The 14,436-nt window shown below is 36.7% G+C and overlaps 1 protein-coding gene across 7 annotated transcripts in view; it reads right to left on the reverse strand.

Annotated features, from left to right (window-relative positions):
• Window positions 1-6,779: 6,779 nt before the first annotated feature.
• Window positions 6,780-14,436, reverse strand: part of TNFAIP8 (TNF alpha induced protein 8) — a 127,073-nt gene continuing 119,416 nt past the window's right edge. For 6 of the 7 annotated variants that reach the window (XM_069087840.1, XM_069087841.1, XM_069087839.1 and 3 more), the window contains exon 2: window positions 6,780-8,537. In XM_069087840.1, the coding sequence (XP_068943941.1) occupies window positions 7,972-8,537 (566 nt within the window). In that variant the 3' untranslated portion in view covers window positions 6,780-7,971. Of the gene's footprint in view, window positions 8,538-10,408; window positions 10,493-14,436 lie in introns of all 7 variants that reach the window. The other variant, XM_069087842.1, reaches the window with a different exon arrangement.

Consider the following 14,436-nt stretch of genomic DNA (forward strand, 5'->3'; position numbering starts at 1 on the left):
GTGTGTGTGTGTGTGTGTGTGTGTGTGTGTGTGTGTGTGTGTGTGTGGTTATTATTCTTTTCATTAACATTGTTGTAATTATTGTGTACATTGTTTTCTTAGTTTCATCTTCACTTGTTTCAGTTGATGTCTTTCCATGTTCCTATGCATTTTTATAGTTAAAATTTCTTTTAGCACAGTAATATTACATTACAGTCATGCAACTCAATGTGTTTAGCCACTCTCCTTGCCTCACACTGCCCCTACCCCAAATTATGGGCATCTACTGTTTCTAGTGCTATACAACTATAAAAAATACTGCTAAAATATTTTTTAAAATATTTAAAAATAAAAATTATTATTGTTAAAAATATTTCTCTTAATTCCTTAGAGTAAATAGCAGTAGGCTATCTGAGTCAAAGGGTATAGATATTTAGGTTATGAAAAGTATTTTTCAAAGCATTTTCACAGTTATGATCTCATCCTAACATTACAATTATTCTATAAAGTAAGTAAGGCATCTTGTTTTAGATTAAGTATATAAACATATGAGAACACATTATTTAAGCTTGAATTAGAACCTTCATTTCCAGATTCCTATGCCACTGAGGCTCCACCATATCCTACTGGCCTTCTGGTTTTCCCTAAGTAATTCCTTACCAGTTATTTCTGGGAAATGAGTTTGAAAATAATGTGGAATATTTCAGTTTAAAGATTTTATATAGCATTCTCATATGTACAGTTTAGTAACAAGCTAGCCATCAGAATGACAAAACTGTTAGACTGGGGAGCGAAAACATCTGTAGTGCTTGATCTATTTAATTAGCAGGAAATACTGATTAAATGACTTTTGAATATTAAATTACTTTTGAAATAAGTACTAGAAAATTAATTATTTGTTTGGCAAGTAGTTATTTTTTTGAAAATGTTTTCTTAAAAGAGAATAGTAAAGTACACAGATGCAGTTATGGAGTGACCCTAGTTGAACTCAGAATCAATTTCTGGAAAATACAGAATTTGTTTCTTATAAAGCATTGATCATCTTTTAATCATTTTTTGTTCAGTCATTTCAGTCATGGTCACTTCTTTGTGACTCCATTTGGGGTTTTCTTGGCAAAGATACTGGAGTGGTTGATTATTTCCTTCTCCAGCTCATTTGACAGAGTAGGAAACTGAGGCAAACAAGGTTAAGTGACGAGTGTTACACAGCTAGTGTCTGAGGCTGAATTTGAATGCAGGTCTTCCTAACTCCAGGTCCAATGTTCTATCCATTATACTACCTAAGCTGCCCATTTTAATTATAAATAATAACAGCTAACATTTATTGTGTGGCAGGCATTGTGCTAAGTGCTCTACAATTATTATTTCATTTGATCTTCAAAACAATCCTAGGAATAGGTGCCATTATTACCCCTATTTTAAAGAAGAGGAAACTGAGGCAAATGACATGTCCAGGTCACACAGCTAGTATCTGAGGTCAGATTTTACATCTCTTGACTCACTTACCACTCAGCTACCCTTTTGCATTCATAGCTTGTCATTTACAACTATTTGTCTTATTTTCATACCTCGCTTCAAGGATCCCTACTTGCTTATTAATTTATTAATCCATTCCTAGCTCTGGAAATGGAAACACAGGTACAATTAAGTGAATAGTCATGGTTCATTCCATTAATTTGAAAAAACAAAACATAAATCATTTATATACAGTTCACTAGATTTTCTTTGTGGAAAAGAGAATGAACCCAAAGTATCATTCTAGCCACTGACTTTCTAAGAGGCACAAACAAATACAGTCCTAAAGTATGCATTTTACTTGTCTGGAAGAACCTTCTTATTAAGGAGAAAAGATCTTATTCACTGGCTTTTCTAATCATATAGAGAATACATGGAAATTTTGTGGACTAAGAAGTGCATAATCCTTTAGAAAAGCATACTCCTTTCAAAATATGTTCCAAAGCACAGATGTTTCCTTCTCACCCACAAATATTAGCTGACTGACATTCTCCTCAACGCTTATCAACTAGTCTGCTTTGGAAGGTGCAAACTCCCATGTTCAGCATGCCAATATTAATTTTCACATGGAAAATATGTCTTTGGCTAGATTAAAATAAATTGAAAATGAACATGCAAAAAAAAAAAAGCCTTCAAAATGACAATTGCCAAAAAAAATAAGGTCATGGTTTAGCTGAAATTGATAGGCAAGAAAGACTTCCTTTAACTCATAGCACACAGCATGGTCAAATTCTACCACCTGAAGTTGTTAAAGAAAAAAAAAGATAGCATCAAGTGTCTCAATTCTTTGTAGGCTAACACAATTGCAGTTTTTTAAATGATTACCACAAGTGCTGTTATTGTACTAACCATTTTGAAAGAAAAGTGTTTTTCATTGGCTTGGTTACTACCTCATTATTGTTACAATGCATGAATGTCTTGCAATAACCCTTTTCTGGAAAACATAAGAGATTGTTATTTTAGAGACGAAATAACAACTTATCATTTGTCCACCACACTGAATATATCAACATGGGCTTAAAATGAGTGAATCACATGGGAGCCTTAGACCTGGAGAGCTTAATGGACCATATGAGCCAAAAAACATTTGTGCTTTTCAAATACATCACTGGCTAGTCAAGCATCTGTCAAAGTTAATCAATTTTAAACATGTCTAAAATGCAAAGTGAAATATATTCAATTCAAAATCTTTGTGTCATATAATTCAAATTTACATACATAAAACTGCTATAACAAAACCTGCTAACGTAATGGGAAACATGGGACAACAAAAAGTATGTGGGATTTGGGGTCAGAGGGCTCTGGTCTGAATCTTGGCTCTGCCAAGACTTCTTAGTTATGTGAACCTGAGCAAGTCACTCCACCTTGATAAACCTTAGTTTCTTCATTTGTAAAAAGAGGTAAGTGGACCATATGGACTCTAGTCTCCCTTCCAGATCTGAATTTATGATCCTGAAAACCTCTAATACCATGGAGATAGTTTCACTTCATAGAAATTGAAAAAAAATACATGTTGTTCTGGATTTCTTCATTAGGAGAGATGCCTTCATCTTTTAACTTGGTGCCCTGTAAAGAGTGTAGGATTTGGAGTCAGAGGACCCGAGTTCACATTTTGATACTGTTGCCTTTGTAACCTTTAGGAAAACATATTAGCTTTTCCAAATCCCAGTTTCTGCATCTGTAAAATGAGGGGGCTGAACTTGGTGCCCTTTGAAGTCCCTTCCCACTCTAAATACAGTGCAGTACCTGGCACAAAGGAGATAATCAATAAATGTTCAGTAATCGAAATCTATGATAACTAAATTTGTAGATTTTTTTTAAAGATCTAAGATTGCAGCATTAACTGACAAATTCAAACACAAATTTGATGTGCTAACTTATAGGAGCGCCTTAAAACTGATTTGATGCGCTCCTGAGTATAACGAAAAATCTGAAGGAAAAAAAAACCTGTTGTGATAGACCATTAATATACAAGTATATTATAAAGCAGCTATATACACACATATACATGTCTATATATACACGTATACATGTGTAGTCATGTGCACACACACATATATAATTTCCCTTATAAGAATTAAAAAGGAAGAGAAAAACCGTTTAGGAAAGTAAACCAATGTCACTCAAGTCCAACAGCATAGTTCCTCCTTCTACAAAAGGGTTGAGTTTGGTCACTTTACTTACAAGATTTCCTATTTTGGTTTTGTTGTTTCTGTTTACATTAATTTCGACATTGTCTATATTGTTTTACTGATTCTTCTTACTTCACTTTGAATCAGTTCATGAGTTTTTCCATGCCTATCTTGTATTCTTCATTTCTTTCAGGTCACATCACAGACATGTTGTGTAGGTTTAGAACCATAAATACAGCTTAATGACACAATAAAATCTGCATCTGTAACCAGAGGTAAGATTTTTCCAACATGTTATGTGTCCTGAGTGTAACGAATGTCTGCCAGGCTTGTCTGACGATAATCAGAAAAACACAAGACTAATATTTCACTAATTTACTGTCAAGCTTTGTCCCTCACTCTACTCCTTCCCCTCCTTCCCCTTTTTTTCTTCCAAATCTGAAAAAAAATAAGTTTCAAACATTTTAGCTTTTTAACAAATTCTGCTTAAATAATTAATGCCACGTTCCCTTTGTGAGAAACAGAAGCAAACTGTTTGGTCTGTCTTGTAGATTCATAAAGCAGCATTGTATATCCGTGAAAAGGCAGCCTCTGGGGGAGGGGGAAAGTACAGTACCTTGTGGGTCAAATTTTCAAAGACTTCTCTGAGTACCTGAAGTTGTATATCCAGAGAGGGCAGAAATCTAAGCTGTGGGGTGCTTCAAATTAGAAGCCTATTGAGGATTTTGCAAAACTACTTCATAGAAAAATCCTGCTTCTATGGACCTTTAAAAAGAACAGGATAGTCTTGCACCAGTTTAAAGGCTGTATGGACATGGCCTCACACACGGAGAAAATGTGGATTTGATATAGTGTGCTTCTCTTTCAGTGAGCCAAGAATCTTTTACCCTTATAACCTTTAAATGAAAATATTTGGAAAACCACCATCCATCTACTAAAAAGCACAAATAGCTAGTGTTAGTTTTGTTTTGTTTTTAGCAATGAACTATAAATATAGTAAAAGACAGTTTGAATATGATTAGTTTGTGTTTTCCTGAGTAGGACTGGCATCATTTTAAAAAAGAAACACACACACACACACACACACACAAACACAACCCTCCCCCATAATTTTTGGGGAAGAATAGTCAAATAACCTAGAAGTTAACCTATTTGCAGATTCCAGGCACATTTCATTTTTTTTTAATCTTAAAATTATGGTTATGCAAGGGAAATTTTGATTAAATATATATGTGCATATAATATGTGTATATACAAATGCATACACACATACAAATGTGTGTGTGCGTGTGTATGTATGCATGCTGCTTATAATGTGACCCCCTTTAGTGGCCCAATTTAGCAAGGGCAGAAAGTTGCCTAGGTAAAAGTGAGATTACATCCCTCTGGAGATTTCTCATTGCTTCATTTTCTGGGAATCGTTAAGAATCACGCTCCTATTACCTTTACCTCTGGCCTCCAGATATTATCCTCTCCTTTCTCTGCACAAATCCACATGGGGTCTAGTGAAAAGCTTTGTTCTTATTGTTCAGTCATGTCTGACTCTTCCTGACCCCATTTGGGGTTTTCTTGGCAAAGATACTGGGGTGGTTTGCCATTTCCTTCATCAGCTCAGGCAAACAGGGTGAAGTGGCTTGCCCAGAGTCACACAGATTATAAGTGTGTGAGGCCAGATTTGAACTCAGGAAAATGTCTTCCTGACTTTAGCTGTCATGCTATCCACTTCACCACCTCACTGCCCCAGTGAAACTCTTACTTCATGGCTAATCCCTAACAGGCCCTATTTGGAGTCAGAAAGGTGCAAGAAGAGAATCCTCAGTCTGTGGGACTGAGTTGCAGGATGGACTTTCCTAGAATAAAGTCTCTACTGTATCTCTTGAAGTTTCTTCAGATAAAAGCTCCAATGGGAGATTGAGGCCTAATGGCTTACTTGACTTTAACATGCTTGAAAATCATGAGGAATAAATAAGATTCTCAAATAATTAAGACAGTTGAATTGTTTAATGTCATAAATTATTGACAAGAAAGTTAGTGGCTTAATTTCTTCTGGATGCTATCCAGAAATCACTGTTTATGGTGATCATCTAGAAAGACAGTTTCCAGTGTTTTCCTCTTTTCCATCCAATCCAACAGGACAACCTGTACACGTGGGTCTCGCCTCAGTAAAGCAAATGATGGTCTGTACCATCAGGATTCCTTGACAATCGTATCAATCAAACACTACTCCCTAATCTAAAGGCTTTATCAATCTTATGGGAACACTGTGTGCAATCTGCCAACAGAAATGGCACCCGCCATTTTTAAACTTTGATTTTCTAAAAACACCTGCTCAAATTGTTTCTCAAAGACTCAGGGAAGTGTTCAGCAACCCAGGATGGGGAAACCAGGGTTCTAAACCCAGTTTAAGTCACATAATTCCTCTTCCTATTTCCTTATCTATAAAATAGGAATGTTCTTTTTCGCCTTAATTACCTCACATGGTGGGTGTTACATTACAATGAGATAATAACTGTGAAAGAAATCTGAAGAGTAATTAACCCAGATTTTGACTGTCAAGTAGCCAGGAAAATAAATGTCCAGACTCCTGCTTCCCCCTGTACTCCCAGACAGCAAATCTAAGGAGAACTAAGCAATGATTGCTACACGCTGACGCCAGCTGCTACTGAGAGTAGGTGAGTGATAGCCAAAATAGGGGATTTCAATCTTTTAGAAATTTTAAATTGCTAGCCTTTTCTGTAAAAACAAACATGCCAGGAAGAAGTGGAAAGAACATATGATTTGAAGTCAGTAGATCTGGGTTCAATCCCCTTACTATCTGTGTGACCTTAGGAAGTCACAACTTCTTCAGGCCTCAATTTCCTCTTTTGTGGGGAAAAAAAAAGAAGAGAAAGAAAACAAAGTAGACTCCAGTTGGTCTGAGAGACTTTCTAACTCTATTCTGTATGGTGCAACTTTGAATTCAACACTACGGGCAGAATGTATGGAAACAGTTAATAGCATCAAAGCTTGCATACAGTAGCACATCACAAAATGCTTGCTAATGCTGATGGTGGGAGTGGGGTCAGTCTCTCTCCAAAGCAGTTTCAAAACTCAATGGAAACTTTTACTTCCAAGAAAATAATATTATATTAAAAAAAGACATGCACACATGGCTTTGAGTGCAAACATTCTTTGGTTTACTCATCAAAATATCAAACAAAATATAAACACCTTTAGTAATTAAATAAAAATGTGACATTCTATATATTCACAACAAAACTTCTCAATTATTTGAAATTCATTCATTTTGATCTATTTCCTTTATAGGTGGATCTTTTCTTTTTAAAACCACCCATACATTTCTGATGGGTTCTACTCTGTTGCAAAGGTCAATTCTCTGTTTATTAGACCAATTGGTCACTTACTTTTGATGGCCCAATTCCAAGAACATTCCAGATTGTCATTCTTCTTTCTCTTAGTTTTGAAATTTATGTCATGCCATAAATTATGTCACAACATAAACATACTTTCAAAACATCAAGGTTAAGGTCCGTGACTGCACAAGCAAATACTCAGGGTGAACATTGCCCCATTATATTTTGGAAACCTAGATATCACCATTAATACTAAAGGGCAAGCCTATATTCAAGAGGCATGTTATCTTTATCATACATTATTCATATTTTAAACACATTTTGTTATATTACAAATTCTTTTAAATATGTAATTTCCTGTTCCTCAAAGAGTAAAACTTTACATCTGAGGGCATGAAAATCAAGAGTAAAATTTCCATGGCAACGGATTTGGCTTGGACTGGATCTTAACACTACAGATGAAAACTTTGCACAAGCGTCAGGGACAGAACTAGAAAACTCAGGTTGTTTCTAAAGTAGCATTGGCATCACAAAGGAGGAAGGTTTTTTTTTTTTGGTTTTGTTTAAAGCAAACACACATCAAGAAGGAAAAATAAATGAAAAAAATAACTTTATACATATTAGATGTAATAGAATGTACCATCACCATGAAGAGCTCCCTTTAAAATGTTCTTGAAGGGGGCTATAAATACATCTGTATTATTTAACATAATTTTCATGATATGTTAACTGTTTGGTAACTTTTTGGCAATATGTTCCTCTTCAAATAAAAATCAAGTCCCACATCTAGCAATATCATGTGATGTTTATTCTTGGTGTTTTGGGAATAAGACGGCTCATAATCAAAGAACTGATTTGGCAAAGTCTTTTCGAAGTATCTGTAATCTTCAAACAACAACAAAAAACCCTTGGTTTTTAAATTCTTTTTCCTTCATAAATCAGCAGTGCTCCATTTATAAGAAATGTTAGCAGTCACAACTGTAATCAGGTATTCATATATTCCCTTCATCCAGCATTTTGTTGATGCCTTCACAAAGTTTTTGCAAGTGGGGCTTATAGGTTCCAAAGGGATTGTACAAGGCAGCCAAGAATTCACAATCTGAAAAGTGGTCAAAGACATTGTTAACCCGTCCATGGGATTTGGCAGTTAGATGGCGCTGAATAATCTGGTGAAGCATCTCTCTACATTCGTTCAATAGTCTGGACAATACATTCCGGTCAAAAGTGTAATCAACCTGATAGAAACTGACCACAGTCATTGCAAGCTGATGCACTTTCTTCTTGAACTTCTCCATTAGCGCTAGTTCATCTTGGTTAAATTGATTATTCCTGTAGAGGATGGCCAGCTTGATGACAGTTTTGATTAGATTTTTAATGATCTTCTCTGCCTCCTTCTTGTTGTGAGTGTATTCCTTGGTCACTCTATAGAGTTCATCTAAAACATCACTGCTTGTATCATCAATCAAGGTTGTCGCTATGGATTTGGACACCATTTTCCCAAGGATCTTCTTTTGGGCCTGTACGGCCAGGTTTTTTGAATTGAAGACATCTGTAGCCACTAAGAAAAAAATGAGGAGGAAGAAGGAAAAAAAAGTTAGTAAATATGAAAAGAGAAAGTCTATAACAAAACATTTGTTAAATATTGTTTTCTTAATGTTTTTTTTTCTGTTTTGTGGAGTTGTCTTCTCTTCCATTGACATTAACATCTGTTTTAAAAAGTAAGGTGAAGTAAATATACCCAGCTTAAACTCCTTAGCCTAGCATTCAAGGACCTTTATCATTTAATATTAACGATTCTTTAGATCAGGGTTTCCTAAACTTTTTTTCCAACAGATTTTGGTACTTTTGTGAATCTTTGGGGCCCTTTGTCAGAAAAGTATTTTTTAAATGTATAGAATAAAACAAATAGGATTACAAAGGAAACCAATTTTAATTGAAATAGTTATGAAAGAATTTTTAAAGTCAATAACCTGAGGTTAAGAACCCTTTCTCTCCCCCTTGATAATAATAAAATGACTATTTGTAATGGACAATAATCCAGCCAAACTGCGTTATTCCCCATTTCCTAGGTGTGCCCAATGCTTTTCCATCTCATGCTTTTGTTCATATTATTCCTTTCACATGGCATACCTTCCTTTATTCATCTTATGTCAAAGAATAGAAAATTTTCAAGATCTAGCCCAAATGCCACTTCCATAAAGTTAGACATGATCTCCACAACCAAAAGGAATCTCTTTTTTCTCTAAATTCCTACAGAGCTCTCTTTGTACTTCTATGGTATTTACCATGTTAAATTTTGCATTACAGTTATTCACGCACATCTTAATTTTTGTACTAGACTGTCAGCTCCTTGAGAGGATGTGTCTCATTCATCTTTTTATTCCCTCCATACACTAGACACTCAAAAATGTTTGTTGAATGAATATTCTTCTTTGGATCTGTTTGCTCTCTGGTAAAAGGAAGGATTAGATTAGATGTTATCTATACTTCCTCTTACTTCAACATTTTATTTTTGCCATGTAGTGATTATTAGCTAGTTTAATGCTACAGTTTGCCCCTCCTTCTTGCATTTTTAATTCAAAGGACTCTCAGCCACCTAAAAAAAAATCATGGCTAATCACCTTTATGATAAAAGATAAAGAAATATACAGACACCATTGATAACTTATTGATGTCACTTTTTTACCTCTTTTGATTCTTCTGACAGTACATTCTCATGTGTGGCCAGTGGTTGTATATATAGTACTCTTCATTCTGGGTGGTTTTTCCCAGTCTGCATTATTTCACATAGGTCTTTCTACATTCCCCCCCCCCCCCAAACACATTTTGCCATTATGTCAACATAAAACTCAAGTGCATTGATTTACCATTCTTAGCCACTCCCCAACTTGTGGCCATTAGGTTATTTCCAGTCTTTCACTATTATATAACACATCTGTCTTTTAAACAAATCTTTCTCAAACTCTTCCAATTCTTCTAGAAGAAAATTAGAGAAATCATATGGGCAGTCACAGCAACACAATCCCATTGTCACTGCTGTCCTGTTTAATTTTTGTTTCCTTTGCCTCCGGCCAGTTATATCATAGACTCTATTCCTGGGATCAACTACTAGTAAGCATTCGTTAAGGACAGTTTATAGAGGTCAAGAAAACTAGAAGGGAAGAACAAGGTTTATAATATGCTCAGTAAGAAGACATTCATCAAAAGATGTTGACTATTATCCAAAAGTTTGGATGTCCCAACTAGAAATAAAATAGAAGGTAGTGTGGGAGGAAAGGAATTCTATAGATAGCTTTCTGGTACTATTTCTTGTATTCCTGAGTGAAAACTGAATGATGTTTCCTTAAAGTTAAGGGTAGAAAACCTGGTTTCTAGTTCTGGCTCTGCTATCAACCAACAGTATGACCTCAGAGAAGTAATTTCCCATACCTGGAAATTAGTTTCCTCATCTGTAAAATGAAGGAATTTGATTAGGTCTCTCAGGCTCCAATTACTTCTACAATTCTATGGTTCCTACGAAATAAAATGTACAACCAAGCTCATCTCACATATTTAGTGGTATGCCCAACAATTTCTGTGCTGCACAGCTGCATACATTTACACTTTCCTTTGATACCATGAAATCATCACCACCAACATCCACTAGTAGATTTCTCTTGCCCCCGCCCTTTATCCACCACCTCATGTCTTAAGACTAATATGTGATATAGTGAGAAAAGTATTAGAATTGGGTTTGAGCACCACTGAACCATGTGACCATATGCAACTACCTCATCTATACAATGAGGTAATACTTACATGATTTACTTCCCAAGATTGCTCCTTCAGTCAGTCAAACTGAGGAAAGCAGTTCATAAACAATAGCATTCTTTTATCTTTTATCACTGGTTCCTTTCCAATATGCCTTACTCCACTTAGAGTCCTACTCAATGCTCTGGATTAAGGAATCCTGGTTGCTGGAGGGCATATGGCATAAGTCCAAGTGTAAGTTGCCTGCCTTCTTGGAGAAGAAAACATGATCTCCATGCTATGAAGGAGAAATGGAGAAGGATGAAGACTGGCAAATTTCTCATATGTCAGGGAAGAAGAGAGCAGTGAAAATGTGCTCTGGAAGCCAGGAATATGGAATCTTGGGGCAAAGCGGTAAAAAAAGTTAAAGAGAAGGGCCTGATCTAGGTACCCTATTATGTCCTCCAATGCGGCCTCACTGATCTCTATAAAACTACCTGCAACAGCCCTATGGCTACTTCTCCAACTAAGCACTCACAAGTTCCCTGATTCGGTCCCCAGAAGGGTGAATACTACCTCATGATTAAAGGGTACACTGTGAGTCTTCACTCTTAAAATTCCACTTCACAAGTCTGCACCAGTCTGCTTACCTTTAATAGGGAGCTCAAAGGAACAACTATGATGGTGTATACATATATATGCACACACACATACACACACACACACACACACACACACACAGAGTAAAAACTCCCTCTCTAAGTCCAGGGTACACCTTCCTACAAAAACACAGGTTAATTCCCAACTATAATGGCTAATTCTCCCTTCAAAATATAGTTAGCTCTCTTTGCTGCTAGGGGATCATGCTTCTTAAAGCTGTTTCCTTCCTTGAACCTCTGCTACCTGTCTATCTCAGTCTCTGCTCCTTGCTAGATGCTGTGGGGTTTCCTACTGTTGAATAGCTCTGCTTCCTGTCATGGAAGATGATGGGGAAGGGGGACATTCCCTTCACCTTTCACTGTCTTTGGATAGCAGCATAGGGATTACACTCCAGAAAGATATTCCCAGCCTCAACTGCCTCCTAGACTTACCCTCTGGAACTGATAGGCTTAGCTTTTTAAAGGCCTCTTTAAAAGGGCATGACCAATGAAGGGCCAGCTGTCCTTCTATCTGGAGAACCATCTTCACACTTCATCAAGTCAGAGCAGGACAGGTTTATGACCCTAGTGTTTACAATCTTCCCAGTGTTATTAGCCGAAATCCTTTTAACTGGAGACAAGACCTTTCATTCCAAAATTTAAAGCTAAATTATTTTAAAATGCAAATACATGGGTGGGGTTACCCATTGTCACCAAGAATTTCAAAGAGTAAGTGAAGATAGCAGGTTCTTTTGAACTTTGAAAATGTTAGGGGCTTATGAAGCAGGAATATACTGGGCTCCAAAGAGGGGAAGAGGGATTGACTGTCTTGAAGCGGAAACCACTAGCGAAAAGGGGGAGCTACAGACAGGAAGATGCAATTTTTGCAGACCTAATAACCATTTTGCTCTGGCTTATCCTGTTTTCTTCATCCATGTATCAGATAATCTAACAATGAAAACAAATGACTGGAAAGTATTTCAGGAATATCAAGTGCTTACAGAAAGACTAAAAAACAAAACCAAACCCTCTTTTAGGACATTTTAACACAAGCTTCTTCTTTCATGAAGTGAAATAGCAGAAGAAGAAATTGTATTAAAAAAAATTAAGAAAATGAAAGAGAATTATGAACAATGGCTACTAGTTTTCAAGTTTCATGAGATTCTGAAAAGAAATTTGCCAAAAGGTCTAAGATGAACAGGGTGGGTTGGGTTGGGCTGACAGTGAATTTTTCTATTGAAATGACTGCATCACTCAAAATGTCCCTATTAAAGGAGGAAGTTTCCAGGACACTAAGGTGAAAGAGCAAAGGATCTGGGGCTACTTAAGAATAAAGCTAAAGCCAAACCATCTCAGCCACTGCCAGATATTACAACTCTCAGTCAAGTCTTTCTATTCATATCTTAATCATATGGTCAATTTTTTTATCTTCTGCAGCTAAGCTTTCTCTGTTCCATTAAAATGAGATGTGGTTTTCCCCCTAATTCTTGTTCTTTCTAAAGTCATTCTTTCATTGGTTCAGAAAAATGGCTTGGTCTCACATCTCAAAACTGAAACAAAAAACAATCCAAGGAAAATAGAGAAAATAACCCCATCAACAACAAATAAACTAAAACACAACAACTTACACAACACTTTGTCATCCCAATACTCCTACCTTCCCTGTAGATTAAAACTATGTGATAAATTCCAGGAATTGAATGTCTCAGCAAAACAAACCTATTTTTCCAACCAACCTATGATTTGAGATGACCTGAATTTTGCTTGTCAGGAACAATACAGGATTCTTTGAAGGTGCCTGATTTGGTTCATTGAGAACCCTGAATAACTGAGACAGTGCCAAGAATTTGAATCTGCAATGAGAAATACTTCTCATTCAGGTATGAGCTTTATCAGATTTAGGGGTGGGGAACCTATGGCCTCAAGACCACATGTGGCCCTGTAGGTCCTCAAATGTGGCCCTTTGACTGAATCCAAACTTCACAGAAAAAATCCCCTTAATAAAAGGATTTGTTCTGTAAAACTTGGGACTCAGTCAAAAGGCCACACCCAAGGACCTAGAAGGCCACATGTGGCCTTGAGGCTGCAGGTTCCCCACCTATGGACTAACTCAAAGGTCCTTCCAACTAGGATTATCTGTGATTCTATCATAGCTCCATGGACACTTTTATCCTATTATAGACTGGATACATTCTAGGTCATACTTTAGCCAATGGGATTATAGCCCAACATTCTAGAAGGCAAGTCATGTGTAAGAAGACTTGGGAAGGCAGGAAGGGAACAGGTTGTAAAGATAGTACAATATCAGTGGAGCTTATATTTGACCTGGAGATCACAGGGAGCCCCTGGAATTGATTGAGCAAGATGTGGCACGATCAGACTTGCATTTCAGAAAAGTAGCTTTGGTGGCTATGCTTGTAATTATAATTTGCAGTCGACTACAAAGTGTTCATATTTGGATCAACTAGTTGATCATTTCAGGATGTAGTTTTTAAAATAAGGATGGTGTGTCTGAACAATCATGAAGAAATGAGATAGAGAAAACAGTTTAAGATTTTGCCACCCAGTTAACTACCATGCTATTGCTGTCCTGGAGTGTAAATACTCCCTCAAATAGGGTTCTTTTCTCTGTCTGACCACATGGGACATATCACTACACACCCTCCCCACCTCTAAGCAGTCACAGCCTTTAATATTTTGGCTTCATTTATTTGTCCCAGTCTTCTTCATATCTGTGCAGATAGTTGCAGGTTGATTATAGTTACTAAGGATAACAGGAATCTAATTCACACTCCACCATTTGCTGCTTTACTGAACTGTAGGAGCTCTCTTGTCTTATAACAGTAACAAGCAACAACAAAAATCTATTTGCTGCCTTTTCCTCCCTTACATCCTGAACGCTGCCATGACAGCTTATACACCACTTAAATACGTTTCAGGGACCCTGACCAGTTTGTCCCTAGAGCTCAGGTTGGCCTTGGAGTCCGAACCCAGGGGTGTTCCTTGGTCCTAAGCTGACCTCAGTGAGAGATATTGCCTACAGTGGGGCATAGGTTGATTTTGCTCCTTTCAGGAGAATCAATTCTTGGG

This window comes from Petaurus breviceps, unplaced genomic scaffold (genome assembly GCF_028583685.1).
Source record: "Petaurus breviceps papuanus isolate PSGF00001 unplaced genomic scaffold, PetGlider_PUasm1.0 183, whole genome shotgun sequence".
NCBI lineage: Eukaryota > Metazoa > Chordata > Mammalia > Diprotodontia > Petauridae > Petaurus > Petaurus breviceps.